Source organism: Podarcis liolepis (assembly GCF_965112155.1).
Source record: "Podarcis liolepis genome assembly, contig: HAP1_SCAFFOLD_22, whole genome shotgun sequence".
NCBI lineage: Eukaryota > Metazoa > Chordata > Lepidosauria > Squamata > Lacertidae > Podarcis > Podarcis liolepis.
In genome coordinates this window covers 6143049-6163830 of record NW_028148947.1, presented here as the reverse complement: position 1 = coordinate 6163830, position 20782 = coordinate 6143049, and the positions used below count along the sequence as shown (strand labels likewise).

Genomic DNA, 20782 nt, shown 5'->3' with positions numbered 1-20782 from the left:
ATACACTCCTGTTTTCATGCCTTGCTTGTCGGCTGCTTAGAAGTATCCGGTTGTCTACCTTTGGGGTCAGAATGCTGGAGTAGGTAGACTTTTGGTACAATCCCTACAGGGTGGTATGTTTTTGATGCAACCTCCATGCATAGGTCTTTATGACGCATCATTGCTGGCAAAGCTGGGTAGCAACTTGTTGAATAAGTGAGAGGCCGATTCCTCAATCAGGCTTGCTGAGACAGCGTTTTTTATAGCTCTGCTTGGGCAGTTTAATTTACGGGAGCTGCCAGCAGCCCGGGAAAGATGGGCGATAAGAAGTGGCTACTTCATTCCCGTTGGCCTGCAGGAGCTCAGACGTAGCTGAGAGGATAATTGCTCCCCTAATAGCAATGGAAAGGGGCTCACATGCAGGGCTGCTTTTCATTATTGCTGTTTACCTAAATACCGACTTGAAATTGGTTTCAGGTTGGTTGGTTTGTCTTCCTACTTCTCTCTTCCCCACCTTCGAGCCATAAGCTTTTCTTTCCATTGATTTCTTCAGATATCTGTCCATTTCAACAGGGTGTCTCCCTTCCATGTGGCTTGGCAGCAGGAGGGGTGGCTAATATGGCAGTTTGAAAGCCCCCCCCCCAACAGTGCCAGTGGTCATTTTGTAAAATGGGCCATGTGCCCTTTGGCATTTCTTCTCTTTCAGAAAAAACCTTGCATATGACATACCCATCGCCCACAATGGGCTCAGCAACAGGGTGGAACTGGCCAGTCTGCCTGGCAGGCAGCTACACACATGGCTGAATCTCCTTATCAAGCTGGTACTGATCCTGCTATTAAGGCAAGGTTAGACTGTCTTCCTAAGGCAAACAGACTTTTGATGGCTACCTGCGTCAGTTTCAAGTCTGGATGAAAATGCCCTGCGTATTTCTTTATTACTACAGTGCTGTCCTCCAAGGAGCTGATGTTCTTCCCCCTCTCCATTTAATCCTCAGAACAACCCTGTCAGGTAAGCCAGGCTGAGGGACTGTGGCTGGCACAGGCACCAATTGCACTCAGCATTTGGGGAGGCTAATGTCATGCATGCGTGTGACATCATGCGCATCACACGTAGCGTGTGTGATGGCTGTCGCATTAGGAGAGGCTGACCAGGTGTGACATTTGCCTCTCGATGCGACATTTGCCTGCCAGGCCATGTTAGTCTGCACAGCATCTCCCAAAGACTTCCTGCCAGGCCGCACAGTGGCGGAAGATGACGCACAGCCCAGGGCAACATCCAGCCAGGCCTCCTCTGCCCCCTCAGGATTGGTGAGGGGGTTGAGCCCCATCCCAGTGGACATGGAGGGGGGCTGTAGAGGCCCCTGCCCCATGGAGTTGGTGTGCCTGGTGGCTGGCCAGAGGTCACCCAGTGGGTTTCATGGCTGAGTGGGGAATCTGAACCCTGGTTTCCCAGCTCCTGGCTCAACAACACTATTTGCCACTACACTGTACTGGCTCTCACCTGTTCATATCGCCTTCTGCTCCTCGTTGCTGTTCCCCAGGCAGGTTTTATTCACACTTAGCTTTTGCTCTGCTCTTTCCAGGCACAGATCTGAACTTTAAAGCTGAGCTCCTTCCCTCCCGCCTCTGGAGCGTCCCCTGTGAAAACCCGCTCTTTAAAGTTGAATTGCAACAAATGGCAATTTGAGTTTTCTAGGGATTGCTGTTTTCTCCAGTTGAGCATTAAAGAGAGGGTTTTCACAGAGAAAACTCCAGAGCAAAAAAAAGGGGGGGCTCTCTGACATGGAGCGCTGAGGAAAGGTAAGTGTGGCTAAGCCCTCAGTTGAGCCTCTGGACCCAGTCTGTGTTTTTAACACCATTTCGGGTTGTTCTGTGGATATTCCAAAATGTCTTAGGCTGCTCTGTGCAGATTTCAAGGAGCTGTCCACAGGAATTTTGTTTTTTGAATCAGGCCCAAGCAAAGGGGCTGGAGCATTGGTGGATGGTGCGAACACATGAGCTCTTTAAAAGAGAAAGGTGGCTAGTCTTACTCCAGAGCAACCTGTTCATTCTGATTGTGATTGGAGCAGGATTTCCAGCACCCCGTCTGTGGGTGCTCAGCCACTCGAAGGGAGATGGGAACACTTTCTGCCTAGAAAGCAAGAGTGGAAGAAAAAACACCCTGCGGTGTCCTCATGCGGCTTCACAGCACATGATTCTCCTGTGTGTGGGAGAAAGAGAGAGAGAAGGAGAAGGAGCAAACTCCTACACATAAAGGATGTGGGAACTTTAGAGAAGCTCATGGCTTCTCCGCATCCCTTTCGACCTGTATCTAATGTTGTTTGCCTCTGCTCGTGTTGCTGGAGGGGAAGGTTTGAGCGCCCCAGCTTTGAGGATTTGGGGAGCAGAAGATGAATGCCTGTTTGGAAATTGGCTGCTGTTGTCACCTAGACGTGAGGCTCTAGGCTTGGAAGCGTACATCCCTTGCATGCAAGCCATGGCGCAGCCCTCCTTTTGCAGACAACAAAGGCAGGAAGTGGGCAGTGGTGCCTTGTGAGGTGTCTTCCATATTCTGCCTTGTTGCATCACCAAGCCCAAGTCTTCAGAAAAGGGGAGAAGCTGCTGCTGCAGGTGGAGGAGGAGGGTGCCAGTATCCTCTCTACACACACACACACACACACACACACACACACACACACACACACTGCTCCTTATGTAACATCCCGAGAGGAGAGAACACTGTCAGCCTGGAGCAGTCACTCAAAAGGGAAGCTTCAAGCCTGTCACGGGAACTCTTCTTTGCAAGAGAATTATGTGCGGAGTTTGGGACAGAAGTCACACTGTGAGTGAGTGAGTGTGTGCTTGCATGTGGTAATGGATGCCTGCCAACCACTCTGCCATGATGCCACAACCCTCTCAGGATCTTAAATCAACAGTTCCTCCTCAGGCAATAGAGGCAGCTATATTAACCCTGTCTTGTAGTTTTGTACTGTAAGGTAAATTTATTTAGTGCGCTGGCCAGAGGCCAGAGTACTTTGAAAGTATTTGCAGGCCAGAAGAAGAAGAATTTCGCAAATGCAACTAGGCACTTCAAAAAAATAGGATTAAATTGAAAGTTAAGAGTCAGGGATTGTGCGCATCCATTTTGGGCAAAATGGAAGGTCATAGAAAGAGCAAGAGGCAATCATCATAATGGGATAGTCATCAGCCTCAATTTTCTGCAGCCAAAGACTGCAAAGAGGTCACATGCCTGGTTGTTTTGAAGTCTTTGCCACTCCAAAGATGGGCAAACTTGCCTCTGGTAGACAGAGTAGGAAATTTGACCCAAACCAGTGCTTTAGTAATTTAGGGACAGTACTTACCCTAAGGAACGGCCTGGATTGATAATGTAATCGTCTACCTGTAGGGCTTAGCTCAGGTGCAATGTCTGCGCCTCCCCTTGGCAGATTGGGCCTTTCACCCTCTCATACTGGGTCCAGCAAATGATGGTCACATCCTTATGTTTATGTCTGAGGGCTGGGAAAGAGGTACAGAGACGTTTCCATCTTTGCATTAATTTTGTTGTTGTTGGCATCCGTCTGTTTCAGTGTCTGCTGTGACTGTAGAGACCGATACAGGAGAGACATGTTTTATTGCAGCTGGGACAGATGAAGGTGTCCGGTTGTGCTACTGCAGATGGCACCATGGTGTTTCTTCTCTCTGCACTCCTCCCAGTGGTCATTTCTTCTCTGGTCACTCTTGTGGATACACAGTCCAATCGATTGTCTCCAGGTGCTGCGGTTGTCTGCAAGGGATTCCCACATGGTGGGGTTAATGTTGCCAACTGTCATGTCACTTTTGTAGACATCTCTGCCTGGTGCCTGAAGCCAGCTCCCTGTGGAGCAGGTCTTTGGAGATCCTGCCGTCTTCCATTCTGTAGGCATGACCATGCCAGCATCAACGTCGCTGACACAGCAGTGTGAACATGCTGGGAACATGGGCTTGGGAGAGCCCATCTTTGTTTGAGGCTCTGTCCTGCCATGTAATGCCCCAGATCTTCCTGATGTAGCGCATGTAGACAGAGGCAGGAGCAGGGAAACTAACAGTATGGTGATGTCATGCCATGTGTTAAACTAGGTGTTTAGCAGGAAAAGAGGAGGAAAAATGTCTTAAGAGCTGGTGACTCCATGTTTTTTCATAGGTGTATTTTAAAAACAGAGAGAAAGAGACTCTTGCCAATGGCCACCTAGACTGTGTATACACCAGTGGTGTAGCATGGGTTGCCAGCACCCGGGGCCACAAAGAGGGAGGGAAATGGACAGAGTACACATGCACATTCAACTGCCTAATGGTGTCTGCCTCACCCAGGAGATCGCAGCTACAGAGATCGGAAAAGAAGAGTTGCTCCATTGTCTGAAGGTCACTTTCTGGTTCAAATGGCGAAACCAGAGGCCAGCAAAAGAAGTCTGCAACTGTATTGAGGCAGCACTTGGTATTGGTTTTTTGTGCCCCCAACAGTTTTGTGCCCAGGGCGACCGCCCCTTGTGGTACGCTACTGATGTACACACCCCATGCATTCAAAGCACCTAACTTCCCCCAGTGAATCCTGAGAACTGTAGTTAATCCCTCACAAAGCTACAATTCCTGGCATCCTTAACAAACTACAATTCTCAGGATCCTTTGGGGGGAAAGTCGTGTGCATTAAATGTGTGGTGTGTACACAGCCCCAGTGTGCTTTGTGGCTGCGCGGGGAAATTTGACCCCAGGTTTTCCAAATCCAGACACAACCTGCCTTTCCTTTTGCTTATGAATGTCTGCAAAGTGCTTTATAGTTCATTAATGGCACTGTATACATAATTAAAAACCAAGAGACGGGACATGGATTATGCACATGCTTGAGTCACACCCAAGTACATTGCAGCTGTAAAAGTCCAAAGTGTTGTAGCCCCTTAGAAACTGAGGCTGCGGTGATGTAACAACATAAGTGTTCCTAAGCTACTTTGGAAAGGGTAATTCAGGAAGGTGCATGTGGCTGGCATACTGCTTAAAACCAGGGTGTACCTTGCCCACATTTCCCTTCTATCAGGAAGTCACGTGAAGCTAACCTTCAGTTCTTCTCTCTACGGCTTTCTAGAGTGGACGTCCTATTCTTGGTGTATTGAACAGAGGCACCTGGGAAAGGGAGGGAGTGAGCTCCCCTCAGCTCTAACAAAAATAAAAATTCAGAAGGGAAATGTGCCTTTTGAATATATGTCCTCCTTCGTCACTTCCATATCTATTCAGTTTTCACCAAGAGAAGTTAAGCAGCATTTACTGTTTGTGTTTCCCAGGGTTCACGCACACAGTTTTTCTAGCTGAAGGATTGTGTTGGAAACATGCGTGTAAGCTGCAGCGTGCAAATGGCAGATCAAATATCTAACATTCAGCTGTAAAACTGGAGCCAAGTCCTAGAATGGAAAACACCACCCTTATAAGATGGCAGCTGTCCCGATTTATTATTTAGGGTTCATAATTACATTCCTTAATCGATTTGCATCCGCTGAGTAATGTTGCATCATAATGTATGCATGTAGTAGCAGTTTATGCTGCTGCTGCTGCTGTCCTGTTTTAGGCCCACCGTGGGGCAGATGCCACAGATACCGTTATCCTGAGCAAAGGGCTGTTTCCCCTGGTTATTTGGCTGGTTGACCGACAGCTGACATTGCTGCACCAGAGCGAAGAAAATTAACCCAGTCACCTTTGTTCTGTACTGTAGAGTGTCCCTCCTACCCTGTGCTTAACCTAATGCAGCCTCTGTTTGTAGGCAGCTGCATCAGACAGAAATTCAACAGGTTACAGCTATGCTGGGGATGGTTGCACCTGTTGAATTTTTGACCGCTGTATGGCAGAAGGCCTGCCAGAAATGGAAGAAGATGGCCACGGTAGTTTGCTGGTGTGAGAGGGAGGGGAAGGTTGGCTGGCTGGCTGGCTAGCGGGTGGCAGCAGGATTAGTCAAATTGCGGAGGGGGTGGCATTGCTTCAAAGTGGGCAACAGCTTTGCCCTTTTGGCTCTGCATCAAAAGGCCAGCAGGGGCTGCTGCACCTTTCCTCGTCCCCCTTTCCTCTCCGGTTACCTTGGTGATGTGTGCAGGGTGCTGCTGCTAAGCAACCGTTTCGTAGTAACACACACAGGGAGAGCGAGAAAAGGCGTGAGCTGTGCTTTTGTGCAGGGCTCCCTTTGCTCAGGTGCATGCAAGGCGAGGGCCATTCCGCCAGGGAGCCTGCAAAGCCAGCATTGGGGTTCAAACAGGGGGGAGTTGGCAGGAGGAGGAGGAAATGGCGGCTGTCTCGCCACCCCAACATGTGAGGAGAGGGAGGCCGGCCAGGATGGCTTAAGGTCTGCTTCACACACCACCGGCAGCACAAATTTGCTACCGACCACCAGGTATAGACCAAATTAGTTTCCAGGCCCAATTAAAGTGCTGGTTTTGACCTATAAAGCCTTAAACGGCTTAGGACCGCAACACCTCAAAGACCACCTCTCCCCATATGAACCCACCCAAGACCCTGCAATCAGCATCTAAGGTCCTTCTTTGTATGTCTCCTTCATGAGAGGTCTGGAGTGTGGCAACACGAGAACGGGCCTTTTCTGCAATGGCTTCCTGTTGTGGAGTGCTTTCCCTGGGGAGCTTCGCCTGGTGCCTTCATTATATATTTTTAGGCACCGGGCAAAACATTCCTCTTTAACCAGGCCTTTGGCTGATTGTGTTGGGGAGGAGGTTGAGTTACTTTTGTCTTTATTTTTATTGTGTTTTTATATTGCGATTTTATGTTGTAACCACCCTGAGACCCGCGGGTATAGGGCGGTATACAAATTTAATAAATAATCGTAATTATAATAATTAACCTGGAGGCATCTCAATGTCACCTGGCTGCTTACACTGGGACGGCTGCAGGGTTTTCTGGGATCAGTGAGATGGAGAAAAAATAGCCTTGAGTCCTGGACTGAAATTTTGTGAGCATGTTTATTTAAATCAGGGGGAGCCCAACTTTTCATACCAGGCAGGCTGCAAGAGTATTTTGACACCGAACCCGCCCACTGCCTTGCTGCACATTGTGGGGGAGCGAGCCCTAAATTTGATTCTGGAAAAGTGCTAACTAGGCTTTGGGAGCAAGGCAGGAGGACTCTAGGAGCCTGTCAGAGGCCTCACGCCTCCTTTCCAAAGCCCAGCTCCTTGCTTACCCAGCTTTGGTGTTATATACTGAAGTTCTCACCCTGGGCCAGCAGGGGGATACTGTAGATAGTTATGCAAATGAAGGATCGAAAGTGACATTCAGTGATTGGATAGTTTTAGAAAGTTGCTACAGTAACGTTGTACTAGAGCTCTATATAAGCAGGCTGACTGAGCCCTTCAGCTCAGTTCTGTTCTGGCCTCTGAATAAACAAGAGCTGTTTGAAGAATCACTGTGTCGTCTGATATATTCACCCACAACTTAACATTTGGGAAGGCATTGTGGACTCTGGGGGACATCAAATGTTGCCGAGGGCCATCACAAAACGTCCTGAGGGCCACATGTTGGACCAACTTGATTTAGATCATGGGTTGGGAACTTCTGGCCCAGAGAGCAGATACAGTCCTCCAAACCCCTCTAGGTGGCCACCAGAACTATTCCCAGGCCATTTTCCTCACCAGCCCTGCTTCATACATTTTTGCCTGTCTGGACTGTGTCCTTGAGTTCTGATAATGCACTTTGGTTGCCTGGATGGAGGAAAGAGAGGGATATATGAGTGTGTGTAGATACAAAGGGGATATTTCCATTTGTTGCTCTGCCTACATTTGCCTCTGGCGCCGCCTACCACTGCCATTCAGCCTGGGAATATTGCCCACAGGGAAATGCGGCCCTTAGGCTGAACATTTTCCTCATCCCCGATTTGAATCCTATCTGCTCTGCCTTTCTGCCTCACCGTTAGGTCCTCATGATGACTATCTGCATGATCAATGAAACATTTTAAAAACATCAAGTCAATTAAAAATAGAGTTAATAAACCATGGGGGAGAGCTCTTAACAAAATATCATGCAACAACAAGGGAGTCAGGCAAGATGTCAACAATACAAAATCAAACTCCTCACTTTCCCCTGCTCCAAATGTCAATTGTTTTTATACTGAAAATACATCATTGGGAGTATTGGCTCTTAGGAGGAAGAGTACACTGGTAGAAAATTATTTCAAAACTGATAATAAGCTACTCAGTGAGAATTCATAGCTGAAATTGGATTTTGGTCCAAGATCCCCCTAGACCACATGAGGAATTTAGGGAGGCCAGGGATACATAGTCCTAAATCCACAGTTAGACAGTACTTAACACCTGATACTTAATAGCTGACATGGAATGGTGTTGATATCTGGCAGTATTTAATGACTACCTAATACTTTACAGTATCTGACCATTGACATGCAATGGCATTTAGCATTTGCATTTTAAATTTTGGGATAAAATTCCACACTTAAGTACAAATTCAGTGTCAGTATTTCACTTTCAAACTGTGAGCCGCCAAAGTTGAAATTCTGATTAATTTTAATATTGGCAAATAATTTTAGTGCCTGCACTTGCATCCTTGTCTCTGGAGCTCTTTCCAGAGCTGGTTCCTTCCTTAGTGCCATCTAGCTGCCTGGTTCTTGTTAGTTCTTCCATGGGCGGTCGAAGCCTCAGGTGTGATTTGCCTATTCCCTGTACATTCAGTGTCAACTGAGCAACAGCACTCCACCAGGGACATCTCTACAGATGGATGTGGGACTCAGAGGGAGGGCTAGTGGTGGTTCTGTTGCTGTCTCTTGGAGTGGAGGAGCTCCGTGCCTGGGAAATAAATGCAGCCCTCCAGGTAACTCTGCCTGACACCTGAATCTCTCCCCAGGCCAAGTCCCCTTTCTAGGCCACGCCCACTCTCTCCAGGCCACACCCTTCACTCTCTGTGCTCAACACCCTCCCTGAGTGCTTTTGCCTTGCAGGAACATGTCCTTGAACTGCAACAATGCCTCTTATTTGCTTGCGGGGAGTGTAGAAATCTCTGGTGCTTTCCTGGTTGGAATGGAGCCTGCTGTGGAAATACGAGACACTTCCATTTTGCCTCTGGCATGTGGCCCCTGGAAAGTTCGCCCCAAGGAATGTGGCCCTCAGGCTGCAAAGAAGGTTCCCTACTCCTGCTATAAACAGGCAGACATATAAGCAGGCAATCTGGCCATAGGCACGTGTGTATACAGTGGTACCTTGGATTACAGATGCTTCAGGTTACAGACGCTGCTAACCCAGAAATAGTACATCGGGTTAAGAATTTTGCTTCAGGATGAGAACAGAAATTGCACAGCGGTGGGAGCAGGAGGCCCCATTAGCTAAAGTGGTAAGGTTAAGAACAGTTTCAGGTTCAGAACGGACCTCCAGAACGAATTAAGTTCTTAACCCAAGGTACCACTGTATATCTGTTTGTCCTGTCAATTTGTTTCTCAAAAGAGAACTGCTGGGCGGTGAAGTCTTCCTGGGAGCTATGCTATGTGACCGCTATCCCTCGAAACGCAGGTGTGTGAAGGCAGGCAATAGCTGGGGGAAACACTCTTTACATGTTCAGAAGCACTTTTTATTAATACTTAAAGCATTTAAGGAAGGCAGGGGGCACTGAGCACTCTCCAGATTAAGACCTCCCAAGATAACCTGTTTATTTGGCACTCATCTTGATTTTGCTTCCGCAAAGCTTAGAGCCTTAGACTATGTTTGGTCTTTGTTTCATTCTGATTTGTTTCTTAGGTGGTTATATAACATTGAGCGCTCATTGGGGTGTTGCCTCGCCTTCCCATTAATCATCTGTGCACCCCACAATTTTCAGTGAATCTCCCCATCGCTTTCCAAATGGTGAAAAAAACCTTCCCCCCCCCCAAGTGGATTTGTTGTGCTAGGGTGGCAGAGGCCTTTAATCCACTTTAATTGCACAAACCTGAAGTTCTGGTATGTGCTCGTGTCCCTCCAACAAAATACTGACAGCCTGGAGATACCCTAAGACATATTTTCTATTCCCTTCTGTCTGCCCCATACAGCCATTGCTCCTTTACCTCCCTACACCACAGTCTCTTACTCTACGAATCCTTATCCCCATCTATCCATCGTGTTAAGTATCTCAGAGCAATTTACAGGGCAAAAATCAGAATAACAAGAAACATTAAACCAAGATTTTTTAAATAAAAAAAAAACAGCAGTAAAACTAGACCAGGTCCTGGGGTTGCCAATACCAGGTTCTCAGCAAAGTTTGCAGAACTCCCAGGCATTTGGTTGGGCATGGAAATCAAAATGCTTCTTTGAGCCTCAGAATTGGCAACTCAGACCTTGGCTGCAGGTGCCTAAAGCGGGAAAAGTCCTCTTTATATTCCCCTCCTGCCCTCCCACCAATTTTCCCATGGAGCCTGCCAGGACACCTGCTCTGAGCCTCGCTTCCTGACTCCCAGGCAGCTCACACTGGGCCTTAAACTGGCTCTTTATCCCATGGCGGATGCATCCCGCCACTGTGACTCTTGTCCCAGGGACCCTGGATGGGTATTGTGCTCTGTGCCCACCCACTTGCAGCTGCCTTCTCCGTTCCTTTGCCACCCCGGAAGTAGCACAAAGGAGAAACTGTTGCGTGTGGGAGAGCCGAAGGGCTAGAGGACTTGTCCCCACAGAGCAGCTTATGGTACGTGAAGGGGAGAATCTCATCCCTGCCTGCCTTCTCTGTCCTTCCTCCCCATTCCTCCATCCACACACACAGGCACACATGCCCAGCTGTGCTCCCCAACTTCCTGCCTCCTCAGAAAGCTGCAAACAGCAGTCGGGGGGGGGTGTTGATCTCCAGCTCTGTGTGTAGAGGACCAACTTGTCTTGAGATTAATCTGCTCAGAGCTCTGTGAGCTGTAAGCCAGTGGTCCAGTGGTGCCTCTGCCGCAAATTCACCACCTGCCCTAGGGCGAATCACGATTTCTCAGCTTCCTCCACCTGCAGTGTGGGAGTGATAAGCTACTGGCCTGTCTCACAGGGCTGTTGCAAGGATTATTGAGATTACTAATTTCTTACCTGTCTCTCTTGTTTCCTTTCCTCAGAGGCCGTTGCAAACAGCCAAGAATGGACTCTTGGACGTTCCGTTCCGGAGCTACGACTGGTAGGTGTCTTGTTGACCTTTGTCACCTATACATGCACTGTTCAAGTACATATCTAGATACCATAAATGAGTTCCTTAGATTGCAAGCTGACGGAGGCCTGCCATCTTTTCCTTCTGCAAATGGACATTCACATCCATGGGCCTATATAAATAACACAGTTCATGTTACTTGTCCATTCTGCATCACATATGGACATTGGTTTCCCTAGCCAACTGCATCAATTTGAGCTGATTCTCTTAGGTAGCTTTGGCACACAGAAAAATCAATTCAAAATTGATTTTATTTATACCCCACCTTTCCTCCAAGGTCAGGGTGGCATTCGTGGTCCCCATCTTCCCCATTTTGTCCTCACAACAACCCTGTGAGATAGGTTAGGCTGAGAGACAGTGATCACACAGCTTTGAACCTGGGTCTCCCAAGTCCCAGTCCACCACTCAAACTCGACTGCACCACACTGAGCCAGCCTGAGCTTATGGTGGCATCAGTGGCGTAGTGTGGGTTGTCAGCACCCAGGGCAAGGCAAGTAATTTGCGTTCCCTAACCCGTGGATTTTGCGCCCCCTAACCCGTGGAGCGCGCCTCCCAGATGTTGCGCCCGGTGCGGCCGGCCCCCCCTGCACCCCCCACGCTACGCCACTGGGTGGCATGAGTGGCCACTTCCGCTTCCCGTCTCTCTTCAGCCTTAGCTATCCTACTTTGCTGCCTCGTCACTGGTCTTTCTCTGGGGTAGGGATCCTTGAGAAATTTAATCTTTACGCATTCTGATATTTTTAAAAAATGTGCCAAACCATGTTTAGAAATGAGGGCTTTGAGGAAGAAAACAAATACATATTAAAATGTGACTTTCCTTGCAGATTTTCTTGCTGATTGATGCAAGAAAAGGACAAGTATACCGTAACAGTGGCACAGACCAAAAACTGAATTGCCCATGGCTACTCAGGAGGAGCTTCTGCCACAAGGCAACTTCCTCTCATGTTAATTCTGGTTCCAGGCTTGGTGGTGAGGGGGCACTCTTTGGCGAGCGTGTGTGTAGGGGATGGGAGAAAGTTCTGGAACAGTGAGGTCAGCATGTTCCGAAAGCACCTAGAGAGCCACGGGGTGAGGGTGTTGTTGTTGTACTATGTCGAGCTATGCCCTGCCAGTGACTTCTGTTCCTTGGCCTCCGCAGGGTATTCTCGGAACCATCAAGAGTGGGAAATCCGCCCTCGTTCATCGTTACCTGACCGGCTCCTACTTGGGCCTGGAACCTGCAGAGGGTGAGCTGCTTTCCCCCGCTCGCTTCTTTGTGCCCTGCCCAATGCGCACCTACTCAGTTTTCTTTTCCTCGTAAAGGAGTGGGGAAGTAAGAAAGGAAGACGAGGAAAGTAAACAGAGCAAATTTTGCCTTTCACATCATCTGCTTTTAACTGGGGATGGCAGGGACTGAACCTGGGAACCTACCCCAGCCAGCTATCATCCCCCACGTACAATACTTGTTTCTGAGCCACTGGTTTTCTCCTTCCCATCTCAGGCTTCAGCTATCTGCATTTTCTACACCCACCCACCCCCAGAGGCAGTATTATTATTATTATTATTAGTAGTAGTAGTAGTAGTAGTAAAATTTGTATACCGCACTTCATCCAAAAATCCCAGGGTGGTTCACAACAGCAAAATACAAAATTAGAACACAAGTTAAATAACGAAACGAAAACAAACCATTAACTCCCCTCCCCACAAAACACATTTAAAAGGCCATAGAACCTCCATCAGCCAAAGGCCTGATTATTGAGAAACATTTTTGCCTGGCGCCTGCAGATATGTAAAGAAGGCCCAGAGCCACCCAGAGTGTCTGGGGAAACCCAGGCGGGGTATAAATAATAAATTATGATGATGATGCGCCAGGCAGGCCTCTCTGGGGGGAGCATGCCACAAACGGGGAGCCACCCCAGAAAAGGCCGGTTCTTCTGTTGTTGCCTCTGGACCTGTCATGGAGGAGGCACACCAAGGAGGGCCTCAGGTGATGATCACAGGGGGAGAAACGGTCCTTGAGGTATTGCAGCCTGGGAATCACAAGTGAGGAGAGTGCTACTTGTGGGTTCTTCTTGTAGGCTTTCCTGGTTGGCCGCTGTGAGAACAGGAAGCTGGACTAGCGGCGCTTTTCTTATGTTGCTACACTGAGCTGTGTTAATTTCCCACTTGAGAGCCATTGCACTGAAAGGACAGCTTTGTTTCTGCTGCTTGGCTGCTCCCCAACCCCAGCTCTGCCTCCTTCTGTTTTTCAGGGGGCCAGTTCAAGAAGGAAGTGGTGGTGGATGGGCAGAGCCACCTCCTGCTGATTCGAGAGGAAGCAGGACCTCCAGATGCCAAGGTAGGCCGAGGAATGTGTGGAGGTCCTTGTGGGGTCCCTTTGGGGCGCTGTGGACCCTCCCGGGCTGCAGTTCACACTGCTTTCAGAAGCTGCATGGAGCATCCTTCAAGAGGATGATGCTAAGAAAAGTTATTATTAAAGTGCCAATTTGGGAATTAAAAGAAGAAGAAGTTGCAAGGTTCTCCACATAGTTGGGCTTCTGTAGGAATGTAGGTCCTTAGGACGCGGGTGGTGCTGTGGGTTAAACTACAGAGCCTAGGACTTGCTGATCAGAAGGTTGGCGGTTCGAATCCCCGTGACTGGGTGAGCTCTGGTTGCTCGGTCCCTGCTCCTGCCAACCTAGCAGTTTGAAAGCACATCAAAGTGCAAGTAGATAAATAGGAACCGCTCCGGCCGGAAGGTAAACAGTGTTTCTGTGCGCTGCTCTGGTTCGCCAGAAGTGGCTTAGTCATGCTGGCCACATGACCCGGAAGCTGTACGCCGGCTCCTCGGCCAGTAAAGCAAGATGAGCGCCGCAACCCCAGAGTCGTCCACGACTAGACCTAATGGTCAGGGGTCCCTTTACCTTTACCTTTAGGAATGTAGGAAGCTGCCTTAGCCTATTGGTCCATCTAGCTCTGTATTGTCCACACCAAGTGGCAGCAGCAGTTTCAGGCAGGAGTCTATCCAAGTCACAGAATCATAGAGTTGGAAGGGACCCTGAGGGTCATCTAGTCCAACCCCCTGCAATACAGGAATATGCAGCCGTCTCATATGGGGATTGCACCTTGCACACCTGGAGATGCTGGGGACTTCTGCATGCAAGGTACATTCTCTTCCACTGAGCTATGGCCCCTCCACCACTGCGCTGCTGGTTTTGTATAATTGCTGGAGTGGAGGGGATGGGGTAGACCTTAGAACAGTAGCATCCCTTCATACTCCTGGTTCCACCCTGACTCAATGCCAAACAAAGAGGAAGAAGGTGTGACTGGTCTGAACACTGTCCCCCCGTTGATATGTCTCTCCCTCTCGATTTCCTTCCCGCTTGCAGTTTGCAAACTGGGCCGATGCCGTCATCTTTGTCTTCAGCCTGGAGAACGAGGCCAGTTTTCAAGAACTGACCCAGTACTACGGGTTCCTCACAAACTACCGCGCGGTCTCCGACATGGCTCTCGCGCTTGTGGGCACTCAGGGTGAGTGGGCGAGAGTATCTGCCCTACAGGGAATTTGATCTTGGGGGCATGGGTGGGCGGCAAGGGGCAGTCAGGTGGAGTTGTTCCTTGGGGTCTTCCTGCAGCCAACTGGAAGAAGCTTTTGTATTCACTAGGCTCGCTATTAACTGTTTCTTTATACATGAAGAGATTGACAGCCCAGTTAGGACTATAATTACTTCTGCTAGGGGGCTACACAGAGACCCTGCCCCTTCCCCCCCCCCCCAGCCGCTTAAAGCTCTGCTCAGACTTTCTCTGGTTTCTGAACTTCCACCGTACATTGCCCGCTTACTTTCAAGCCTGTCCTCATTAAGGACTAGAAACTTGTTTTGTTTGTTTGTTTAAAGGAATAGCATCCTAGTATCCATTTCTGCATGTGCACAGTGCATTCACAGAATGCATACACCTGGTGGTTTTGTTAGCCAGGCAAGGAATTCCATTGCAGGACATCTGTTGGCTCTTAGCCTTGACCCAGGGTCTTGGCGTATCCCAGACACCAGACTGCGGGTGGTATGGTCAGGTAAGCCTTTGCTGGATCCAATCCAAAGTTTAGTGTGGCAGCAGCAGCAAGCCTGATCCAGCAGGGAAGGTTGCACAAAAGCAAAGTTAAGTGCAAGCCGGTTTAGTATTACTAGGTCACCTGTCCAGCTGGGTCAAGATGCCGATGAGAATAGCTGGAGAAGAATAAAGAGGCCAGCTGAGGTCAGAAACCAAGAGGTAGCGGCACACGCTGAAACACAGTCCAGTAGGAACTCTAGTTGTGAGTGTTCATATCACTGGTGGAGAAATGAAAGCACCAAATTGGGACAAGGCAGCACCATAGAAAAAGCAAAATCCGGTCAGTTTTCTAGATCTGTGGTTCCCTCTGTTACTAGGGATACTGAAGGATTCCAATGGAAATGGGGGGTGAAAATTGCCAAAATTTGTTGGCCCGTGTCCAGAATGGAAACCAATCCAGTGAATACAAGCGATATTCACTGTTATTGTTGTTTCCAGTCTGCAAATGATATGCAATTGGTGGCATTTCCTCTCCCACATTTGCATTAGAAGAAGAAGAAGAGTTTGGATTTGATATCCCGCCTTTCACTCCCTTTAAGGAGTCTCAAAGCGGCTAACATTCTCCTTTTCCCTTCCTCCCCCACAACAAACACTCTGTGAGGTGAGTGGGGCTGAGAGACTTCAAAGAAGTGTGACTAGACCAAGGTCACCCAGCAGCTGCATGTGGAGGAGCGGAGACGCGAACCCAGTTCACCAGATTACGAGACTACCGCTCTTAACCACTACACCACACTGGCTGAATAGTGTGGAATAATGTAATAGTAACAGAATTAATTATGTCAAGCTCTGCCACAGAGGACAGGGAGGCAAATAACGTAGGTTTTTTTGGAAGTCGAACTGCGGCGGAAGAGCATGCAGTGTACGTGGGTCAGAAAGGAAATTGATACCTTCTTACATCCCAAATAAAACAGCAGGGCCGTATATAGGAGCTTGTTTTTGTGGTGAGGAGATAACACAGCTAAGGCAGAATGAGAATACTTTCCAGTCCAATCCTATGCATGTTTATTCAAAAGCAAGTCCCGTTGATTCCAGGAGATTTCTGTCCAGCTCAGAGATGAAGTTTGTGTGTGTGTCTGTTTTTGCTTCTTCCTTGCAGATAAAATCAGTGCCAGCAACCCACGTGTGATTGAGGATTCCCGAGCCAGAGCTCTGTGCACTGAAATGCGCCGCTGCCTCTACTACGAGACATGTGCCACTTATGGACTCAATGTTGACCGGGTCTTCAATGAAGGTGAGGACTTTTCTGGAATGTGTTCCTGGGAAGTTGGGTTTCATGGCCGCAAGAGTGCCTGTGAACATGAGCCAAGGGAGAACACATTTCAAGACATGGCTAATGGCAAACAAGAGCAGTTCAGCCCTGTGTGTAGGGCAAGAGAGTGTGTCCTGGGTTTGCAGACCCTTCAGTGGTGCAAAATTCCTCATGCGATTGGTGCATACGCATGCACCAATCACGTGTGGACATCTCACATGCCTACACAATACAAAGAAGAGCCCTGCTTGATTGGGCCAAAGGCCCACCCAATCCAGTCTACTAGTTCCACAATCAAAATAAAAAAATTCCTTCCAGTAGCACCTTAAAGACCAACTAAGTTAGTTCTTGGTATGAGCTTTCGTGTGCATGCACACTTCTTCAGATACACTGCATACCAAGAACTAACTTAGTTGGTCTTTAAGGTGCTACTGGAAGGAATTTTTTTTTTTTGACTATGGCAGACCAACACGGCTACCTACCTGTAACTAGTTCCACAATGGCCAACTAGGTGCCTATAAGACACCCTCAAGCAGAACCAATTTGTCTGTTGCAAAAATGGTGGGTTGTGCAAGCAAGACGTACATATTTGTATACAAGAATGCACCAACTGCACCTGATATAATAGTTGTTGTTGTTATTATTATGATTATGTTGTTGTTGTTGTTCTCTGGCATTATACTTGGTGCTTTAAATGTGTTGCGTCATTCTGTCAGTTTGATACCTGCTCTGGGCACGAGTAGAGTGGAAACGGCCATTAAATAAATAAACAGGCAACGGGGGTGTGCCAGGGACCCCTTGACTCCCTTGTCTGCTCCATCATGTGTGGAGTCTACAGGCCGGTAGAACTGTGAGAACTGGTTCTTCCATGTCACTGGTTGGAGAGTCAGTGGCTTGAGGCGGCCATGCTCAAGCCTCTACTGTTCTCGGGAGGCGTGCTCCTGCATAAGAAGAATTGGGGCAAGCAGCTTGTGTTGTGTATGTGGGGATTTGTTGACTCCAGGACTGACTTCTGTCTACATAGAGGTGTCTGAGTACACTTTGCAGGCAGTGTGTTATAGGTCAAAAGCTTTTCTTGTGTTCAGTTTTGTGGTTGTGGTGGGAACTCTGGTTTGCGACCCAAAGTACTTTTGCTTTCTGCACATCCGGCATACAAGAACGACGAGACAGCCATTTGAGGAGTCTCTGATAGCACCATATATTTATTGGTTTAGGCCAGGGTTGGCAGTTTTGGGGCGCTACGGGTGTTGCTTAAGTCCGACTCCCATGGCCAATGGTTGCGCATAATGAGAGCTGGAGTCCAGCAACAGCTGGCAAGTCGCAGGTTCCCCACCCCAGGCTGGACACAGAATCACAGAATCACAGAACTGTAGAGTTGGATCATCTAGTCCAACCCCCTGGGGATCATCTAGTCCAACCCCCTGCAATGTAGGAATATGCAGCTGGCCCATACAGGGATTGAACCTGCAACCTTGAGTGTTATCAGCACCATGGTGTAACTCACTGAGCTACAGGGAGACCAAGCTCCCCATCACACGTGCACCAGATGATGCGGGAGCTGCTTGCACATGGTGTGATCTCATGCTGCAGAAGAGCACATGTGAATAATATGACCAGGTTTGAGCAAAGGGGACGCATCACATGTGTATTCCCCACCCAATTGGCACCCTCCCAGCATGGGGCTAATTGCATGGAGAAAGACCCCTTTCATGAGCCCCTCCTGGATGTGACTCCTATTCTGCTGGATGTGGGGGGGTGTCAAGGGCCCCAGCAGAGAGTTTGTTCAGGGTGTGCATGACCTGGCCCTTGCAGGACTGGCAAGTGTGGATGGGATGGGACTCAAACAGTGTCTGTGGAGCTTGGATGTTGCAGGGTCTGCAGTCATGTCCCCTGCAAAGTTTTTTTCCCTTTTGAGCATTTATAGCCGATTTCCAGTGTGGCAACTGGAGGATCTGAGCAGCCCTACGATTTACAGATATATATGTGTATTTTCCTCCCCCAACTGCAGTTGCTCAGAAGATTGTGAATATGAAGAAACAGCAGCAGCTCCTTGCATCTTGCAAATCTTTGCCCAGCACCCCCAGCCATTCAGCCGTCTCCACGCCGGTGGGTGGAATCTACCTCGCGCAAGTACATCCCCCTGAATGGGCCCAGTTACGGGAATCGGAGTTTCCTCCTGCTGGTGGCACAGCACCGTGAATGGAGAGGGAGGGTGTGAGGCTAAGCCCCATGGATCTAGTGGATCTCTTTGCATGAGCTTCCTCTGTCGGCGCTTAGGGCTCGTCGTCCGCACTTCCACTTCTCCTGTGCCTAGAAAGCACGGATCCAAGTGGTTCCTCATTTGTCCCATCGTTTTACCACTGAATCAGAGGAAACATAAATCCACAGAAAATCCTGTTGCCATTGGTTCCGATTAAGTGGTAAACAGTGGGTTTTCCTGGGGGAAAGTGGAAGGAGAAGCAGAAAAAATTCCACAGCCTAGCCATCTCCTTGGCAGTGCTATTTTTGTACCTGGGGTGCTGCTTTTTTTCATTTTCAAGCATTCAATCACACACGCAGGACCTTTGCCACTTGATTTCGCACAGCCAAGGCCCTGCCGGACCTGCGTGTCTGTCTTCCTTTGCTTTTAGGGGCTGGCATAAGTCTGCCTGGTCTTTTCCTCCCCCTCTAGGCAAGTAACGGTGGCCACACGAGCGACTACTCCTCATCCCTTCCTTCCACGCCCAACATCAGCCACCGGGAGCTGCGTGGGGAGGCCACCGCTATAATTGGCACACCCAGCTCCCTGCATCGTGGCACCAAACGCCGAACCAGCCTTTTTGCGGTGAGTTCCAGGGGAGTCCACCAGTCATGGGACAAGGGAGGCCAAAGGGTGGGTGGCCCAGTCCAGACTGAGGATGGAAGGATCTGTCAATTTCCAGTTCTCTCAATTTCTCATTTTTCCCATCTTAAATTTGGTTCTCCACCTTTTTGCAGCAATTTGCAAATTACCTTTTTTAAAAAAGTCTTTGGTGTGGTTTTCTTCTAATAAACGCATTTTTAATTCAGTGCTGACTGAGTTACATGTTTTTGCAATCATGTCAAGCATTTTTGTACATTATTTTCATGAACATCTTCATTCTGTAAACACAGCTTGGCTAGAAAACTACATCGCAAAATTCAGATAAATATTTCAAAGGGTAGCTGCGCTTTGGTCCTCATGTTGTTTTGGAAAAAGCAAATTTGAGAAATGAAGCTTTAAATGCAAACGGAATCAAATTTCTCCTCCACCCCCTAGTCCACACTGAAAATAACCCTCCGCTATCAAGGGGCAACATCGTGAACCACAGCAACACAGAGGGATTGGGTAACAGGAGATGGGAAAGTGTTTCTATATAACACCCTGGATAACCGCTGTTGTCAGTCAGAGTAGGCATTACTGGATTAGATGAACAAATAAGGCAGCTCTCCTTGTTTTTGAATCTCTTCTGAGCCCTGCCCTCCTCAACCTTCCCTGGCCGCCCTCTCCTCTCCCAGTGTGATTTGATGGTGAGACAGGCCACCATGGAAGCAACTCCACCAGCCCCAGTATCCAAAGACTTTCAGGTCTGTTTCCTCGCTTCTTAGGCTATTCCCAGCTTTGGGGCAAGCAATGCCCCCCCCCAACCCCATGCTTTGATGCTTCGACTGTAACTTCACTTTGCCCGAACTATGGTTTGTAAATTAGCTTCAAGCCATAGTTTACAGATTCATGTTGCTGGCTATTTTGCAAGGCATGTTTTGTGAAGGCATAATGGCAAACCATGGTTGGACGTTACCTTTGAACCCCAGCTGTGTCTCTTTGCAGAATCGCAGAGGGAGTGACACCGAGAAGCGGAGCCTGGACAGCAGAGGGGAAAACACGGGAAGTGGCCGAGCCATACCCATCAAACAGGTGACCTCCTTATATTTGTCCTGGCAACTGTTTGCCAGTCCTCTGAACCCTCGGTTGCAAGAGTCCGGGCACCGTCGGTAACCCCCGGCCTTCACCGCCTCTCTCCCATTAGAGTTTCCTGCTGAAACGAAGCGGCAATTCTCTGAACAAGGAGTGGAAGAAAAAATACGTGACTCTCTCCAGCAATGGGCTTCTCTTCTATCACCCCAGCATTAATGTAAGTGCTCCATGTACTCCAGCTTCCATCAGCTCCAAACACACCAGGGCTTGGCTAGTCGCATTGTCAAGTCCTACACATTACCATCTAAAGGCAGCAGACTGCAATAAAACCACAAAATGTGTATGAGGGAGACATCCAGCAGATCATGGCCAGATTGGAAAATAGACATATGGATTAGATCACATTTCTACAGACCGTTCTAAGCCTGGTC

At 48.7% G+C, this 20782-nt stretch overlaps 1 protein-coding gene across 2 annotated transcripts in view; it reads left to right on the top strand.

Moving 5' to 3' along the window:
* Positions 1 to 20782, top strand: part of LOC310698967 (arf-GAP with GTPase, ANK repeat and PH domain-containing protein 1-like) — a 77741-nt gene that overhangs the window by 40320 nt on the left and 16639 nt on the right. For both annotated transcript variants that reach the window (XM_083520543.1, XM_083520542.1), the window contains exons 2-10: positions 11036 to 11094; positions 12263 to 12350; positions 13356 to 13441; positions 14472 to 14613; positions 16286 to 16420; positions 18447 to 18544; positions 19110 to 19262; positions 20265 to 20351; positions 20464 to 20568. In XM_083520543.1, the coding sequence (XP_083376669.1) occupies positions 11036 to 11094; positions 12263 to 12350; positions 13356 to 13441; positions 14472 to 14613; positions 16286 to 16420; positions 18447 to 18544; positions 19110 to 19262; positions 20265 to 20351; positions 20464 to 20568 (953 nt within the window). The remainder of the gene's footprint in view (positions 1 to 11035; positions 11095 to 12262; positions 12351 to 13355; positions 13442 to 14471; positions 14614 to 16285; positions 16421 to 18446; positions 18545 to 19109; positions 19263 to 20264; positions 20352 to 20463; positions 20569 to 20782) is intronic.